Consider the following 14923-nt stretch of genomic DNA (forward strand, 5'->3'; position numbering starts at 1 on the left):
TATGTGACCCTGGGCAAGTCACTTAACCCTATTTGCCTCAGTTTCCTCACCTATAAAATGAGCCGGAGAAGGAAATGCAAAATTACTCCAGTATCTCTGCCAAGAAAACCCCAAATGGAGTCACTAAGAATTGGATAAGACTGAACACATGAGCACAGTTTGGAATATTCTGAACAAATGAAACTACATGGCGCAAGGCTAAGGTGAAGGGAGCCCTTAGCTGTGTGTGCAGGGTAGGCTGGAACGATAAAATAAATTCACCTGCTTTAGAATCAGGCTCCTGGCCCATGCAGAATGTAGTGCTGCCTGTTTCCTGGATCGTTCATCTACTGCTCATTAGTAACATACAGGTGCCCAGTTCTCTAATAAGCTCCAGACTTGGAATCAGGACACCTGGGTTTAAATCCTACCTCAGACACTAACTCTGTGACTCTGGGCGATTCCCTTGATCTTGCTGGTCCTCCATTTTAACTGTCTGTAAAATGGAGATTATAATACTCCATCACAGGATCAAATGAGATAATATTTGTAAAGCACTTAAAATAGTGTCTGGTACAGAGTAGGTGCCTAGTAAATGCTTGTTTTCTTCCTTTGCAAAACTTAAAGTGCTATATAAATATGAACTATTATCATCATGATCATTATTATTGATATTGAAGTTCTGTCAATCTGTGGACTCCATTTCATAGAATTTTAGAGCTGGAGATTTTAGAAATCCTCTCAGTCCAACCCCCCTCATTTTTCCAATGAGCAGTATCCATGTCCTTCCCACAGTTCCTTCATTCCTCTCCATTAGTGGTCAACACCATCACAAGCATTAAACTGCCCTGGCCATAAAATCATAGCCTGTTAGAATGGGAAGTAACTTTTGTCCTGATATGGGATTTCAAATGCTTCTCCTGCTTGTTCTGAAGCACACTGTCCTTACTCAAAGGCAATTTATTAGGAGATAAGAATCTAGCTAAAAGATAGAAGGAAGAGGGACTGGATATCCAACCTTGCTTTCTATGAGTCTCACTGAAAGCACTAACCCCCAAGAGAAGAATCTATGAGAACAGAGCTCTAAATTTGAAAGGTTTAGTCCAGCCACATTATCTGAGAGGAAGGGATCCATCTGGTAAGGTAAGGATTGCCATATAAGTCTATATGAAGGACATGGGCCTGTCCCCGCTGGGCAGAACAGATCTTTAGGGACTGATAAAGACCTTAATGACATTGCTGTAGTATAGGGAACTATAAAAAGATGACGTGTTAGGGTGTCCTGCAAGGGTCTCCCAATCTGTAATCTGGTTACATGAGAATTATTTGGAAGGTTTTACACGTTCTCCTAAAAAGCAGCAGAGGCAACATGGTGCAGCGAATGACTTGGGTTTGTGATCACCTAGATTCAGATTCTGCTTCTGCAAATCATTTGGCTTTTCTGAGCCTCATGCAATTCGCTCTCTACTTAAAAGTCCCTGCTTCTCCACTGAGGCTGGCTGCAATGAGGAGAGCTCCCCGCAGAACCCTAGCTGGAGAACTGGAAGGGACTCTGGAGGTCTCCTATGCCAGTGGCCTCATTCTGTAAAGGAAAAAAGGAGGCTCAGAAAAAGCCAAATGCTTTGGCCAAGGTCACCCAAGGAAGGGGCAGAGCTGGGATTCCAGTGTGTATCTTGTCATTTCAGAGCTAGCCCTCTTTCTGTCACACCATATGCCCTCTGAATAATAAAAAGAAAAACAGAAAGATATAATATGAAATCACTTACAGAAAACTGCTCTAATAACATTAATACTGAAGCACTATCAATTAACCTGCATAGTTGTATAATAATAGCTCACATTGGGTAGCTAGGTGGCACAGTGGATAGAATACCAGGCCTAGAGTCAGGAAGATTCCTCTTCCTATCTGGCTTTAGACTGTTACTAGCTGTGTGACCCTGGGCAAGTCACTTAACCCTGTTTGCCTCAGTTTCCTCATCTGTAAAATGAGCTGGAGAAGGAAATGGCAAACCACTCCAGTATCTTTGCCAAGAAAACCCCAAGTGTGGTCACGAAGAGTTGGGCATGACTGAATAACCACCACAACATATGTACGTGGGGCTTACGCCATGATGCCTTTCATATATGTGAAGCATACACATACAAACAAATGCACATATACTTACATGTATATAAAAGGCAACCTAGTATAGAACTCGTAGAAAGATAAAATAAAACTTGAAAGTGATCTATGTTGCAATATATGTACGCATGTATTCATATATGTACCTACATATTGATGTATACTAGAAGCCATGAGGGATAGTGATTAGAGAGCTAGCCTTGGAGTCAGGAAGTCCTGGGTTCAAGTTCTACTACTGACATATATGACTCTGGGCAAGGCACTTTCACCTTGAGTGTCCCAGGCAACTCTCTCTTAGACAGTAAGTTGAAGAATAAGAAGTGCAATTTACACTGTTAGAGGAAATTTCCTCACTGGGCGTTCCCTGTACCCATGAAATCACAGGTTTGATGTCTTTCCATCATTTCTGGGCAATGGAGTAGTTTTGAACAATTTGAATCCCCCAGGATATATGACATCTTACAGATACATTTTTCCATTCCTACCCCTTTTTAGTTCTTTCTACCATTTTGAATTCAAGACAACTTCCTAGTTAGAAACTTGGCTATTTTAGGGTTTAATCAGTTTAGAAGGGCTTCTATGACCAAACCAAGGAAGATTAATCTCTCACTTGAAGGTTTCTGTCACTATTCCCAGAACCTTGGTAGCCTGACCACTCTGTAGGGGCTGTATCAACCTTGCTTCCTGGCTAAAGGGATCATGTGTTACCAGTAGATGGTGCTCAGCCTTCTTTTCGGAAGTTAAATCTCTCCAGCTAGAGCAGAAAACCGAGAAGTTGGGTGACTTTCTCTTCTTTCTCCTGCCCCTGCTCCCATATAGAGTGTATCATAGGATTGTGGATCTGGAGATGGAAAGGGACCTCAGGAGCCAGAGTTCAACCCCCTCATCTTACAGATGGTGAAATCGAGACTCAGGAGGATTTGAACTCAAGTCTCCTAACTCCAAAATCAGTGCTCTATCTTCTATAACGAGCTCTACTTTCCCTTTCTGGGAAGCCCTTCCTCCTTTCTGGCCAGAACCTTATTCTAACTCACAAATAAGATAATAGCGGTTTTCTTTTCTTCTGGTCTCTGCAACTTTTCTTGTCCATTGAAGAGGAGCCAGAAAGATGAATTCCCCTTATTCAGCCACTGACATCCTGCTGCCTCCTTTCTTAGGATGTGGGCTGTTTAATGATTTCCTGTTTCTCCAGAAGGGGCAATCTTACCTCATTCTTCCTCTGAAGCCATTGGGCAGTTAGCTGATTATTGGCTAAATTAGCTTCCTACCAACAGAAACTTTTTCACCCGTTTCTCACAAACAAACTGTTCATGAACACAGAACATCTTTTGGACAATTAAGCAATATAATTTTCTTGCCCTCTGACAGATCACATCTTGGCTTCTAGTATCCAATCTGCTTCCAAGCCCACTATCCACTGTCAACTTTTACCTTTTGGTCAGAGTGTGATCTCTAACAATGCATTCTTTCGGCCTCTTTCCTACTTCCAAGAAACAACCAGCACTGAATATACTTAGTCCTTGTGGTCTCTAGGGCTTCATTTACATGGACCAGATTCCTGTTTAAATTTTCCCACAAAAGTGACATTTTAGGGAGACTGGATTCATCTGCATCTCAAACTCAGGGAAAAGAATTTAAAGACTCCCCTTTGTTACATCTCTGTCACCTCCATAGCATCAAAGGGCAATTGTATGAGAAACAAAGTATCTGGTCAGTGACTCTTCCACTTGACAAGGTCTTGAGTTCGGAAGTCAATGTTGGGAGGCAGCAACAGGTGGCAGAATGACCACAGAATTTGGAGTCCAAATTTGGAGTTCAAATCCTGTCTCTTCCACTTAGTACCTATGTGACCATGACTCATTTCATTGCTGAGCCTCCATTTTTTCATGTGCAAAATAAGGGAGCTGACCTCAATGGCTTCTAAGGTCTCCATATCTATGATACAATGTTCTTAATATGAAAACTGTATTGTCCTTTATAGATACATATCTACATACACATATTAATATATACTTCCATATGTATATATACGTATATTTACATATACGTGTATATACACACACTCTTTTTTCCACCTGTCTATCAATCGTCCCTAAGACATGACCTTGGACATGACAACATGAGTTATCTGCCCAAAAGTGAGGAACTGAACCGGCCCAGTGACATTTTTCTGTCTTGGTACTGAACTCACAGCCGTGGCTTTATTAATATTGTATTCTAATCTGCTAACCTAAGCAATTAATGAACAAATGTGTATTAAGCACTTATTATGTGCCAGGTACTGTGCTAAGCACTGGGAATACAAAACCAAAGATGAAAAAGTCCCTGCTCTTAAAGACCTCCATCCTAATAGGGGAAATGAAATTATCACACACATACACAAACACACATATGAATAAATACAGAATATATACATGCATATATGTGAACATATATATACATTCTTATACACACACATATAAATATATAACATATAATAAATACAAGATCATGTATTTATCTGTATATATTATCTGTATATATAAATATACGTATATATTTGTGTGTGTGTGTGTGTGTGTGTGTGTATACATACACACTAGATATATAGCTCTGGGAATCATTTGCATAGAGATGATAATTGAACCCATGGGAGCTGACATGTTCACCCAGAGGGTGAATACAGAGAAAATAGAGAAGCAGGCCCAGGGCAGAGTCATGAGGAGACATCCAAAGTGAGTGGGTGTCTCATGGATAATGAATCAACAAAGGAGACTGAGAAGAAACAGGCAGGGAGTTCTCCCAAGGAGAACTGGGAGAAAGCAGCATCATGAAAACAGAGAGGGAAAGAGTACCTAGAAGGAGAGGGTGACAAATAGGGTTAGGTCCTTCAGAGAGATCAAGAAAGATGAAGCTTGAGAAGAGGTTTATAAGATTTGGCAATTAAGAGATCATTGCTAAATTTGGAGAGAGCAGTCTCAGTTGAGTAATGAGGTCAGAAGCTAGATTGCAGGGAGTTGAGAGTAAAAGGAAAAATGAAGAAATTGAGTATAGATGGCTTTTCCCACGGAGTTTGACTAAGAAAGAGAAAAGTAGGATTTTAGTTAGAAAGGATGTTGGGATCTACTGAGGGTTGGGACTTTTTTTAGGATGGGGGAAATGGGCATATTTATAGGCAGCAGAGAAGGAACTGATAGAGGGGAAGAGATTGAAGATTAGAGCAGGATAATAGTGGAAAAAATTTGCTGAAGAAAATGGGAGAAGAGGGAATCGGGCATATGTAATGAGGTTGATCTTGATGAGAAGGGCCATCTTCAAAACAAATGCGATTTATAAAGTGCTTAGCACAGTGCATGGCACATAATAGGTACTCTATAGATGCTTATTCCTTTCTGCCTTTCTCCTTTCTTTCCCCTTTTCATTAGAGACTGGATAAAGAACAGAAAGCTGGGGATGATGTCAAGATGTTGTGAGATGAATTTTTAGAGGAGGAGAGGAGAAAAGGGAAGACGTGGAGAATGACTGATATTTTTGGTGAAGTAAGTATAAAACAAGGACCTCAATGGAGGAAGTAGGGGGTGGTGAGGAAATGCTGCAGGAGACTTGAGGGGAGAAGAGAAGGTTTGGACAGACGTGATAAAGAGTGGGATGGAGAATCAATTAGGGAGAGGCAAAACAATTGCTTTGCTGCAGTGAGGTCCCACTTGAAATTATATAACATGAATTTGTAGTGGATCCGGTCAGTACAGTCATGTCACCTCCTCCAGCATCATTGAATAGTGCATGAGTAGAAGCAGATGAGGTAGATGGAATACCGAGAATGGCTTTACCAAGATAAATATAAAGAAAGTGAGCATGACTTCCTTTTGAGATGTGTCTATGTTGGCAGAGGTTAGTGATGTGGTATTTTCCTTAAGCATGGGTCTGACCTTGTCACTCCCCTACTCAATAAAATCCAGTGGTTCCCTATTGCCTCTGAGATACAATATCAGCACTGTCTTTAAAAGCCATTCACAACCTGGCCTCAATTTCCTTCCTAGTCTCATTGTATGGTATGTCTTTTCTTGCCTTCTGTGGTCTAGCCAAATTGGTCTCCTTGCTGTTCTTCACACTTGGTACTCCATTTCCGGTCTCTGTGACTTTGCACCAACCATCCCTGAAGCCTGGGATGTACTTGATCTTCACTTCTGCCTCTTAGAATCCCTTACCTCCTTGTACCTCCTTCTACATGAAGCCTTCCCTAATCCTTTCAGCTAAAAGTGCTCACCCACTCAAAACTATGTTATATGACTGTTGTATTTATTGTGCATATATTTGTATATGCATGTTGTCTTCTTCAACAAAACATAATTATGTTCATTGGGAGCAAAAATGATTTCATTTTGAGTACCTGGCACAAAAAAAGTTAATTAAAAGAAATTAATTTCATTACTCCTAGAATTATAGTTAGCAGTTGTCTCTTACCTGAAAGTATTCTCTGTGTGTTTAAGTTTGTGAGTTGTAAGCTCTCCATTCTGAGATTTGACTTCTGGAAACCCTTTCTTTCGATCCCAATTGCTTTTAAATTCCTCTTTGGGCCCCTTGTCCTTGTTGATCTTTTCTGCTTTGATCTATAAAACAGTAGGTTGTTAGGAAGACATAATAGCAAAAATTTGATTAAGCTTTGGTCAGGATGACTAAACAAGATCCTCTCACTTCAGGCAGACAGAAAACACGGAGCAGAGATAAATAAACAGGGAGTCTATTGGCTGGGTTGGCCAGCTCCAGAGAGACAGAGGTTTAAGACAGAGGTTTAAGACAGAGGTGGAGAAGTGAGAACTGAAGGAAAGATATTGCTTTTACTATTTCATATGATTTGTCTACCTCGCAAGGTATAAAATTTCAGATAAAATGTGCTATATAAATTCAAGACAATGGTAATGGTAATATTGCCTTGAGTATAAATGTCATCTTTTGATGAAGAGTTCAGTGTATTTCCCCTGTATTAGTTCACTCATCCTCACAAACTCCATGTAAGACAGATGATTGTTACATATTATTTCCACTGAGGCATATGGCAGCTGGTATTCTAAATACTACATAACTCTCAAGTGGCAGAGTGGGGGCTTAGAACCTAATTCTTCAGACTCATTTTTCCATGTAGCTGACTATACCACCTCTTTTCAACTGTTCCTTTTGATAAAATATCCTTTAAGTTTACTTCTCTCCTACATCTACCTATTCTTAATGGGCATCCTCTTAAAGGAAGAGAACATTTTTCTCTTTTCTAATGATTTTCTAACCTTTCTTTGTTTGATTGCCCCTGTTTCTGCTAGGTTCCATCTTACTGTATTTCAGCTCAGGGATTACAGTCATGTTGCTCCTTTTTCAATCTAAGGTCAAAATCTAGCCTTCTGGCTCCTTATACCCCCTGAGGGCAAGGATATCCTGGATTCTACTAGCAGCCATACCATTAACTAGCCAAATTACCAATGACTATGGGCAAAATTCACTTAATTTCTCTGAGCCTATTTTCTCACTTGCAAAATGAGACTAGATTATTTCTAAGTACTCTCTAGTTTGAATATTCTCTCATTCTATAAACTTCCATTTACTTCTGAACTATTTTCTGTAGGGAAAAATCCATAGGAAAAAAACAAGTATGTCACAGACTACCCTGCCCAATCTGATCTGTCTCAACAGGGTCATTCATCTGGTGGTGGCCATTGCATCCCTTAATTTATGTTTCTGCTGTTTCTGTTCTTGAGGAACAAGGTGAGGAAGGAGGGGATGTACACAGAACCTGCTCCCACCCACATCTGAGGCATACATTCTTTGTGATGGGTTTTATTTTTCATTATTATTTTACTTTTTCTTGGTGGCTATCCTAATCTGGCAAAGAAACCATATGGTCCTTGAAGAGGAAGGAAAAGGAGATAGGGTTCTAATTCCTATGCTGTCTGGTTGACTTCAGTGGGAAGGAGCTGCAGAAACAGTAGACTGGACTTGGAACTAATTTGATCCCAATTCAGAAAAGTCTGAGAATGAAAACTCAGGGGTCCCATTTTCAGTGGTACCCATGAACTAAGTGCTGAGTGATCTCCATAGGTCAAAAGGAGCAAGGAACAGAGAAATATTCTTTAACTTAATTCTCCTGTTTTGTGGTCAGAGACATTCCCTCAACATGCATTATCTAGTTTACTTGCCAAAATCAAGTTTAAAATAGCACTTGAAACATAACAAACGCTTAACAGAAGAAGAATCCTTTTTTCTCCCTTTTTTACTCAAGTTTGGCCTTTGTTGGCATAGAGCCTAGAGGATGGGATGCTTGTGCTGTCTATGGAAAATTATGCTTTTTTTTACAAATATGTCAACAACAACTGGCTAGTTTAGTTTTATTTGAAAATCATTCTTTACAAATAAATAAATATAAAATCATACCATAGATTTTTTGAATTCTATTTTAAGCAGACTAACGAGCAAGATTCTATGGGAGAATAAGCTCAAGCCAAGTGCTTCTGAGGTCCTTTGGGAGAAGTGATAATTCTTTTAGGCTATTTTGATATGGTGAAGAAAATTATTGCTCTTTTACAAGAAATGGTATCCAAATGGACGGAGAGTTACCATTGTTTATTGAGTAAAAGGCAGCTTACTCAGCTGGCAAGATTTGGCCTCATATAATTTGGGTAAAAATCCAAGTAGGTTTCAAATACTCCCTTCCTGTAGCTGTGGGCTGACCCATGGGTGTGGTGGGTTAATAGTTCAAATGATGCATGCCTGTACCAGCATACTTAATTTTTTTTTTAAATTTTAATGCCCACTAAGCAAATGAGAAAGGGCTGAAGTTTCAATGACTTCAGCAAATCTGTTCTCATACTTCAGTACCAGAATGGGGTCAAGCTGATTATGGATCATGACATTTCCAAAGTGATTTTAATGATCATTTGTTAACTTAAAAAAACCTGAATTCCCTTTCTGAGTCCAATTTCTAACTTCTAGGCAATGGAGAAAACTAAAATTCAGACTTAGTAAAAGAGAAGTAGCTCATAAACCCAGCATAATCCTAGTCCAGGAATCTACACTGGTTAGAAACTAGAAATAGAGGACATCAGGTGGGGAAACGTCTTTGAAAACAGTAATAATAACTGAGCTATAGAGTCTCAGAGTTGGAAGGGACCCTAGAAACTGTTCAGGCCACTCCACAGTGGACCAAGAAACTTTGCTACAGAATACCCTCAGTGTAGTCAGTCATCCAGTCTTTGCTTGAAGACCTTCAGTGAAGGGAAACCTGTTAGCCTCTCAGACAGCCCCTCTCACTTTCTAATAGCTCTAATTATCAGGAATTCCTCCCAATGTGGAGCCTAAATTTGACCCATTACAACTTTCACTAATTTTCCCTAGTTCTAAATCCTGAGTGTAAGAGGGGTTGAATCCCTTGTCAACATTGGAAGAAAGCTAAGCCACCATGTTGACCCCCAGGCTTCTATCCTGCCAGTTAAACATCCCCAAATGACTACAATAAATGTTGATACTATCTCATGATTTTGAAGCTCTTTACCAATCTGCTTGCCCTTCTTTGTATCTTTCCTAGTTTACCAATGTCTTTTCTAAAATATGGCATCTAGAACTGAACCTCAGCGATCCATTAGTGGTCTGATCAGGACAGAGTACAATGGAACTCTCACCTGCTCTGACCAGTGTCTGGTACTCAACGCAGGGCTCTGTTCTAGACCCTTTTCTCTTCTTTCTCTGCTTTCTTGGAAACTGAATCAGCTGCCATAAGTTCAGTTACCATCTCTATGCAGATGATTACCAAATCTACATATACAACCCTTAACCCTCTCCTAAATTCCAGGAGAGCTCTCATTAACTACTAGCTAAATAGCTTGTCTTGGATGTTTCGGGAGCATCACACATTCCACATTCCCAAATATGGATACTGCTCCTACACCTTCATCATCTTAGTGACCGAGGTTTGTAACCTCAGAATTATCCTTGACTCTTAGCTCTTAAATCCAGTCAGTTGTTCAGTCTTATTGACTCTACCACAGTAATGTCTTTTTCCCTCTCCTGTATCTACCACTTTAGCTCAGGTGTTCGTCACTTCTTGCCTGGACTATTGTAACAGCCTCTTAATTGTGCTCCTTGCTTCCACTCTATCTCTCTTTTTCAATCTCGCTGCTGCACAATGGACAAAAATAACCTTCAGATCCAGGTCTGACTTCTGCTTCTTCAAAAGCTTTCAGGGGCTCTCTAAGACCAAAGGATGAAATAGGAAGTCCTTAGCCCGGCATTTAAGGCCCTCTAAAGTCCATTCTCCTCCTACCTTTCCATTCTTATTTCTTATCACTTCATTTCATGAACCCTGCATTGTAGTTGACCTGGGCTATGAACCATACTCTGGACTTGATCTTCCATCTCCCATTTCCATGCATTTGCTCAAGCCATTCCCCATCCCTGGAATGTACTCCCTCTTCATATCCACATCTGAGAAACTTTGTCTTTTTTCAAGGTTCTTATACATGGGAATTGATCTGAGTAATTACTTATTTTCAGACATGTGTTTTTGTTTTTTTTTCTTTTAGCTACCTAACTTCTATTGTGGGCAGCCATGGAATAAAAAAGAAATTAAACTCTAAATGCATCAGGGTAACTTACTACTTAAAGGAATTCTACTATGATTACATAGTGAATAAACAATTTTTTGGTTTTTTTCTGCATTTGGGTTTTCGTATTTGTACTTGAATGATATCCTGGTTTTTCTTAACTTGAGTTACATCTGTATGTCAATCCTGTCTTGGAGGGGGTACTAAGTTGCAGAAACAGTAATACAGAAGACTTTACTAATTTTATTTGGTTCCACTTGGCTACCTTACCAGCCCCAAGAGCTATATGACTCAATTTTTCCTACTTCTAATAGCCCCAATTTAACTTCTTTCATAGACTCCAGCAGTCTCAAACATGTCCAAATTTTAACTTTAGCTAATGACACTGGGCCAGGCTTTCTAACCTAATGTTTGTGATTGTTTGAAGCTCAAGAGCACAATATTCTTACAAGTAAGACCATTGGCAACTTCATTTACTTACCATACAGTAAAACACCCTGGCACCAGCTGCTGTGTGTACCATGGAAATGCAATGCAGAACATTTTGCCAAACTTTTCATTTGGAAATCCCAAATCGTTATCTTCAATTCACCAAGTTTTCTACTGGGGAGCATGGGGGACCAGTTTTCTCTTAGAAACTGAGCCATTGGTCAAAGTCAGCTATATTGGTTAAGGAGATTAGAAATATTTTCATGATTGGAAGGAAAGCAGGATAGCTTGAAGAAGAAGCACATAGTACAGTGGGGGAAGGATGGGGAGGCAAACAGAGAAAAGAGGAACTAAATGTCCTGGGACCTCTGTGTCTTGAATGAGACAGAGACATGTCTTTAGCACTATGACTTGGTTATTTCTCAAGTATATTTACCTCCTGTCTTTTGAAGGTAGGCTTGTCTTCTTGGGATTTTTCTTTTTTAACTTCCACTTTGAGCCCTTTTTCTTCTCCCTTTTTCATTTTTTTAAGGATGTCAGGGTCATTCATTTTACCATAAACCTTGCCCCCTGAAATGGTGTTCAGGCTCTGTGGCATGTGCCCGAGCAATTTTTTTAAGCTGCCTTAGTGATCACACTCTGTTTTGGTGACAACAACCATGACAAGACCCATTCTAGTGTAATATAGCAAGACATGTGTTTGTATCTTCCCACCCCAAATCTCTCGTGTTCCAGTGTTCTCATGGAGGACTAGCATGACATGATGCTTCCTGTGGGTGCTGGTTAATCTTGTGTAGCTTGGTGAGTTTTTCTCCCACAAATCCCTTGGCTAGCACCATGCTCACATAGCCCCTGTGAAGGTCTAGGCATGAATAGCCTCAGTGGTGAAGCAGTGACGGAAAATTCTCTATGGGGAGGTGAACATGTCTGGTATAATCTCATGCTTAGGCAGAGATGATTTTAAGGTAGCCTTGTAGATTAAACCCAAGGACTTTAATAGCCCACTGAGAGTTTTCACCAACTCTCCTTTCCCTTATCATAGATGATTTGTATCTAGAGCCATTAATTAGGCAAAACTGGACCTGGGGCAAATTCATTGGGGTGGGTGACACAGAAACCCAGAAGACAGTCTCACCACCTAAGATGTCATTCCAGGCAAGATAAAGGGGGAAGGGAGGAGGGAGAACCCTGTCCCCAGAAGACCCTGGATGGCAAACCCCAGGGAAAGAGCATCACAGTGATGGGACATTGGGATTAGTGGCCAGGAGCAGTTGTACTTCATACCTCTGGAGGATCAGGAGATGAGGCATGGGCAATGCAGTCATTTCCAAGAGGAAATGTATACTTTTTATCCACTCCTACCAGATATTAGCAAAGTTTAGTCCACCCCAAGCTAGTTACAGCTTTGCCTGCCATTCACATTCAAAAAGAATAAAATCCACATATATATGTATATAATACATACATACATATATTTAACTTACTAGACAGTTATGTTGCTATAGATTTTCTGAAAGGCTACCTTAAATCTTTGAATATGGGTCTACATGATGTTAAATGCTTTGGCATTCATTTTAAGGTAGGTGTTCATGGAAATGCCCCAACATCAAAATTTGCTTCATCTTAAATTTGTTAATTAGTTAATTGATTGATTTGTTGCCTTTACTACCAGTTATATTTCAAACTGATTGCTTTTACTGTGAGGATTTTTTTTAAATTGTAAATTTTAGGTGTTAGGTTCTTGTCCTACAGTTTTTTTCAGAATTTTCTCAAGCCCCAAGTACACAGGGTAGTAAATGTTTGAGATCCAATATTTAGGAACATCTTACTCATGTAGACCCATTATATGTTACAGAACTTGATAATTAAGGCTATTCAGTGAGAAATGAAGAAAGTTAATTTTACAAAGAATTAGTAAAGAAGCAGAAACAGACAAGTGAGTCTACACAGTGCCACCAAAATGACTTTTTTTAGTTTATTCATTTTTTTGGCAGTCATAATGGTTGATTTCGAAGCAATTAATCTGTCTATAGATGTTCTAGTGATTAATTGATAGCTTGGTGGCTATTACAATGACTGCAAAAAAAATGAACAGATTTTTCAGATGATCACATTGGTGGTACTATATGGACATGGCCCAGTCCTAGATTTGATGTGCATTACATTTCTCACAAGTCACAGGCAATACACACGTGGTGCAAAATGTTTACTGTACCTGAGTTTTTAGGACAGCTGGCTGAAGTTTATTATCTTGTACTTTCTTTTCATTTACCCTTTTTTCTTGCATTTTCTCTTCTCCCTTCCCCCCTTTTATCTGTTTTTCTGCTGCTTTGTCTCTTTTTTCTTCTAACTGCTTTTTAATCATCTGCTCTTCTAGCTTAGCTTTTGCTTCAGCTGCACGTTTCTCCTCTGCTTTTGCCCGTTCCCTTTCCTCTGCTGCTCGTCTCTCTTTCTCCTTAATCCTTTCCCTTTCCTCTGCCGCCTTCCTTTCCTTTTCTTGGGCAGCCAATCTTTTCTCTGCTTCAATTCTCATTCTTTCTTCTTCAGCTCTCCGTTCTTCTTCAGCCTTAATCCGTTCCCTTTCCTCGGCCTCCAGCCTTAGCTTCTCTGCCTCAGCCTCCAGCCTTAGCTTCTCTGCCTCAGCCTCCAGCCTTAGCTTCTCTGCCTCAGCCTCCAGCCTTAGCTTCTCTGCCTCAGCCTCCAGCCTTAGCTTCTCTGCCTCAGCCTCCAGCCTTAGCTTCTCTGCCTCAGCCTCCAATCTTAGCTTCTCGGCCTCAGCCTGATCTTGCTTCTCTACTTTTTCATTACCTGTAAACTCATCTGTATCTACTGTCCTCTCATCTATTTTAGGTTCCTCTGCATAGACCTGACCATTTTTCAATTCTATTACTACCTTTTCCTCTTGGGTTTCTGTTTTCTTTTCTACCATCACCTCTACCTGATTTTCTTCAATGATTCTCTGCTTGGGCTTCTCTTCTTCCTCTTCTTTCTCTTTTCCTTCTTTCTTGTCTTCTTCAGGTTCCCTCCAATCATTCTTCTGGTAGGACTTGGTGATTGTTTCAGTTTCCTCTACTTTATATCTTTCTTGGCGGATTTCACTTTTCTCTTCCTTCTCCGAAGTCTCATTTTCTGCTGCATCGTTTTGAGCTCTCCTGTTGGATAGTGACAAACTTTCATCTGTTATTGTTGGATCAAACTCCTTCTGGCGCTCCAAAGCTTCCTGAAGGCGCTTTTGGCGTCGTTCTTCCCGACGTGCCAACCGCTCCAAGAATGCAGCATCATCACTTCCTTCAACTTGAGTGTTTGATACGGTGGTACTTTTTGTCTCTTCATCACCCACACTGTACGATATGAGGGAAAAAAAATGGCATTCCCATTAATTATTTGAAAGTCTGATTCACCAATCCTTTAAATCACCAGCACTCTGAACCACCATCACCACAGATGTTCAAGGTGATATGTGATCTTCTGGTATGGTACTGCAATTCTAGGATGGTACCATGTTCCCCTAGAGCATCCCCATAATCTGGGGATGTGGAGTAGTAGTATTTAAGGAAGAGCATATTAGGTAAATATGGTATTCCCACTGTTCAGTAGGCTAGCAGTATATTTTAATGTATAATATAAGCTCCTTGATGATAAAGACTGTTTTGTTTTTGTATTCATAGTACCTGGTACATGGCCTGGCTCAGAGTAGGTGTTTAATTAAATATTTGTTAAATTGAATTGAAGTGAATGTAGCAAATGCTGGAGAATTCTAGGACTCCAAGGGGTATCAGAATGTTTGACCCCTACTTTAAGTAAATCAACATTTTTGTGAATAAAGATG

General features: G+C 40.0%; 1 protein-coding gene across 3 annotated transcripts in view; it reads right to left on the reverse strand.

The window, feature by feature from the left end:
* CALD1 (caldesmon 1) overlaps positions 1 to 14923 on the reverse strand; it is an 81876-nt gene that overhangs the window by 21364 nt on the left and 45589 nt on the right. For 2 of the 3 annotated variants that reach the window (XM_036761744.1, XM_036761743.1), the window contains exons 3-4: positions 14033 to 14435; positions 6545 to 6690 (exon numbers count right to left, since the gene is read on the reverse strand). In XM_036761744.1, the coding sequence (XP_036617639.1) occupies positions 6545 to 6690; positions 14033 to 14435 (549 nt within the window). Of the gene's footprint in view, positions 1 to 6544; positions 6691 to 11530; positions 11609 to 13309; positions 14436 to 14923 lie in introns of all 3 variants that reach the window. The other variant, XM_036761742.1, reaches the window with a different exon arrangement.

The sequence above is a fragment of the Trichosurus vulpecula genome, chromosome 5 (genome assembly GCF_011100635.1).
Source record: "Trichosurus vulpecula isolate mTriVul1 chromosome 5, mTriVul1.pri, whole genome shotgun sequence".
NCBI lineage: Eukaryota > Metazoa > Chordata > Mammalia > Diprotodontia > Phalangeridae > Trichosurus > Trichosurus vulpecula.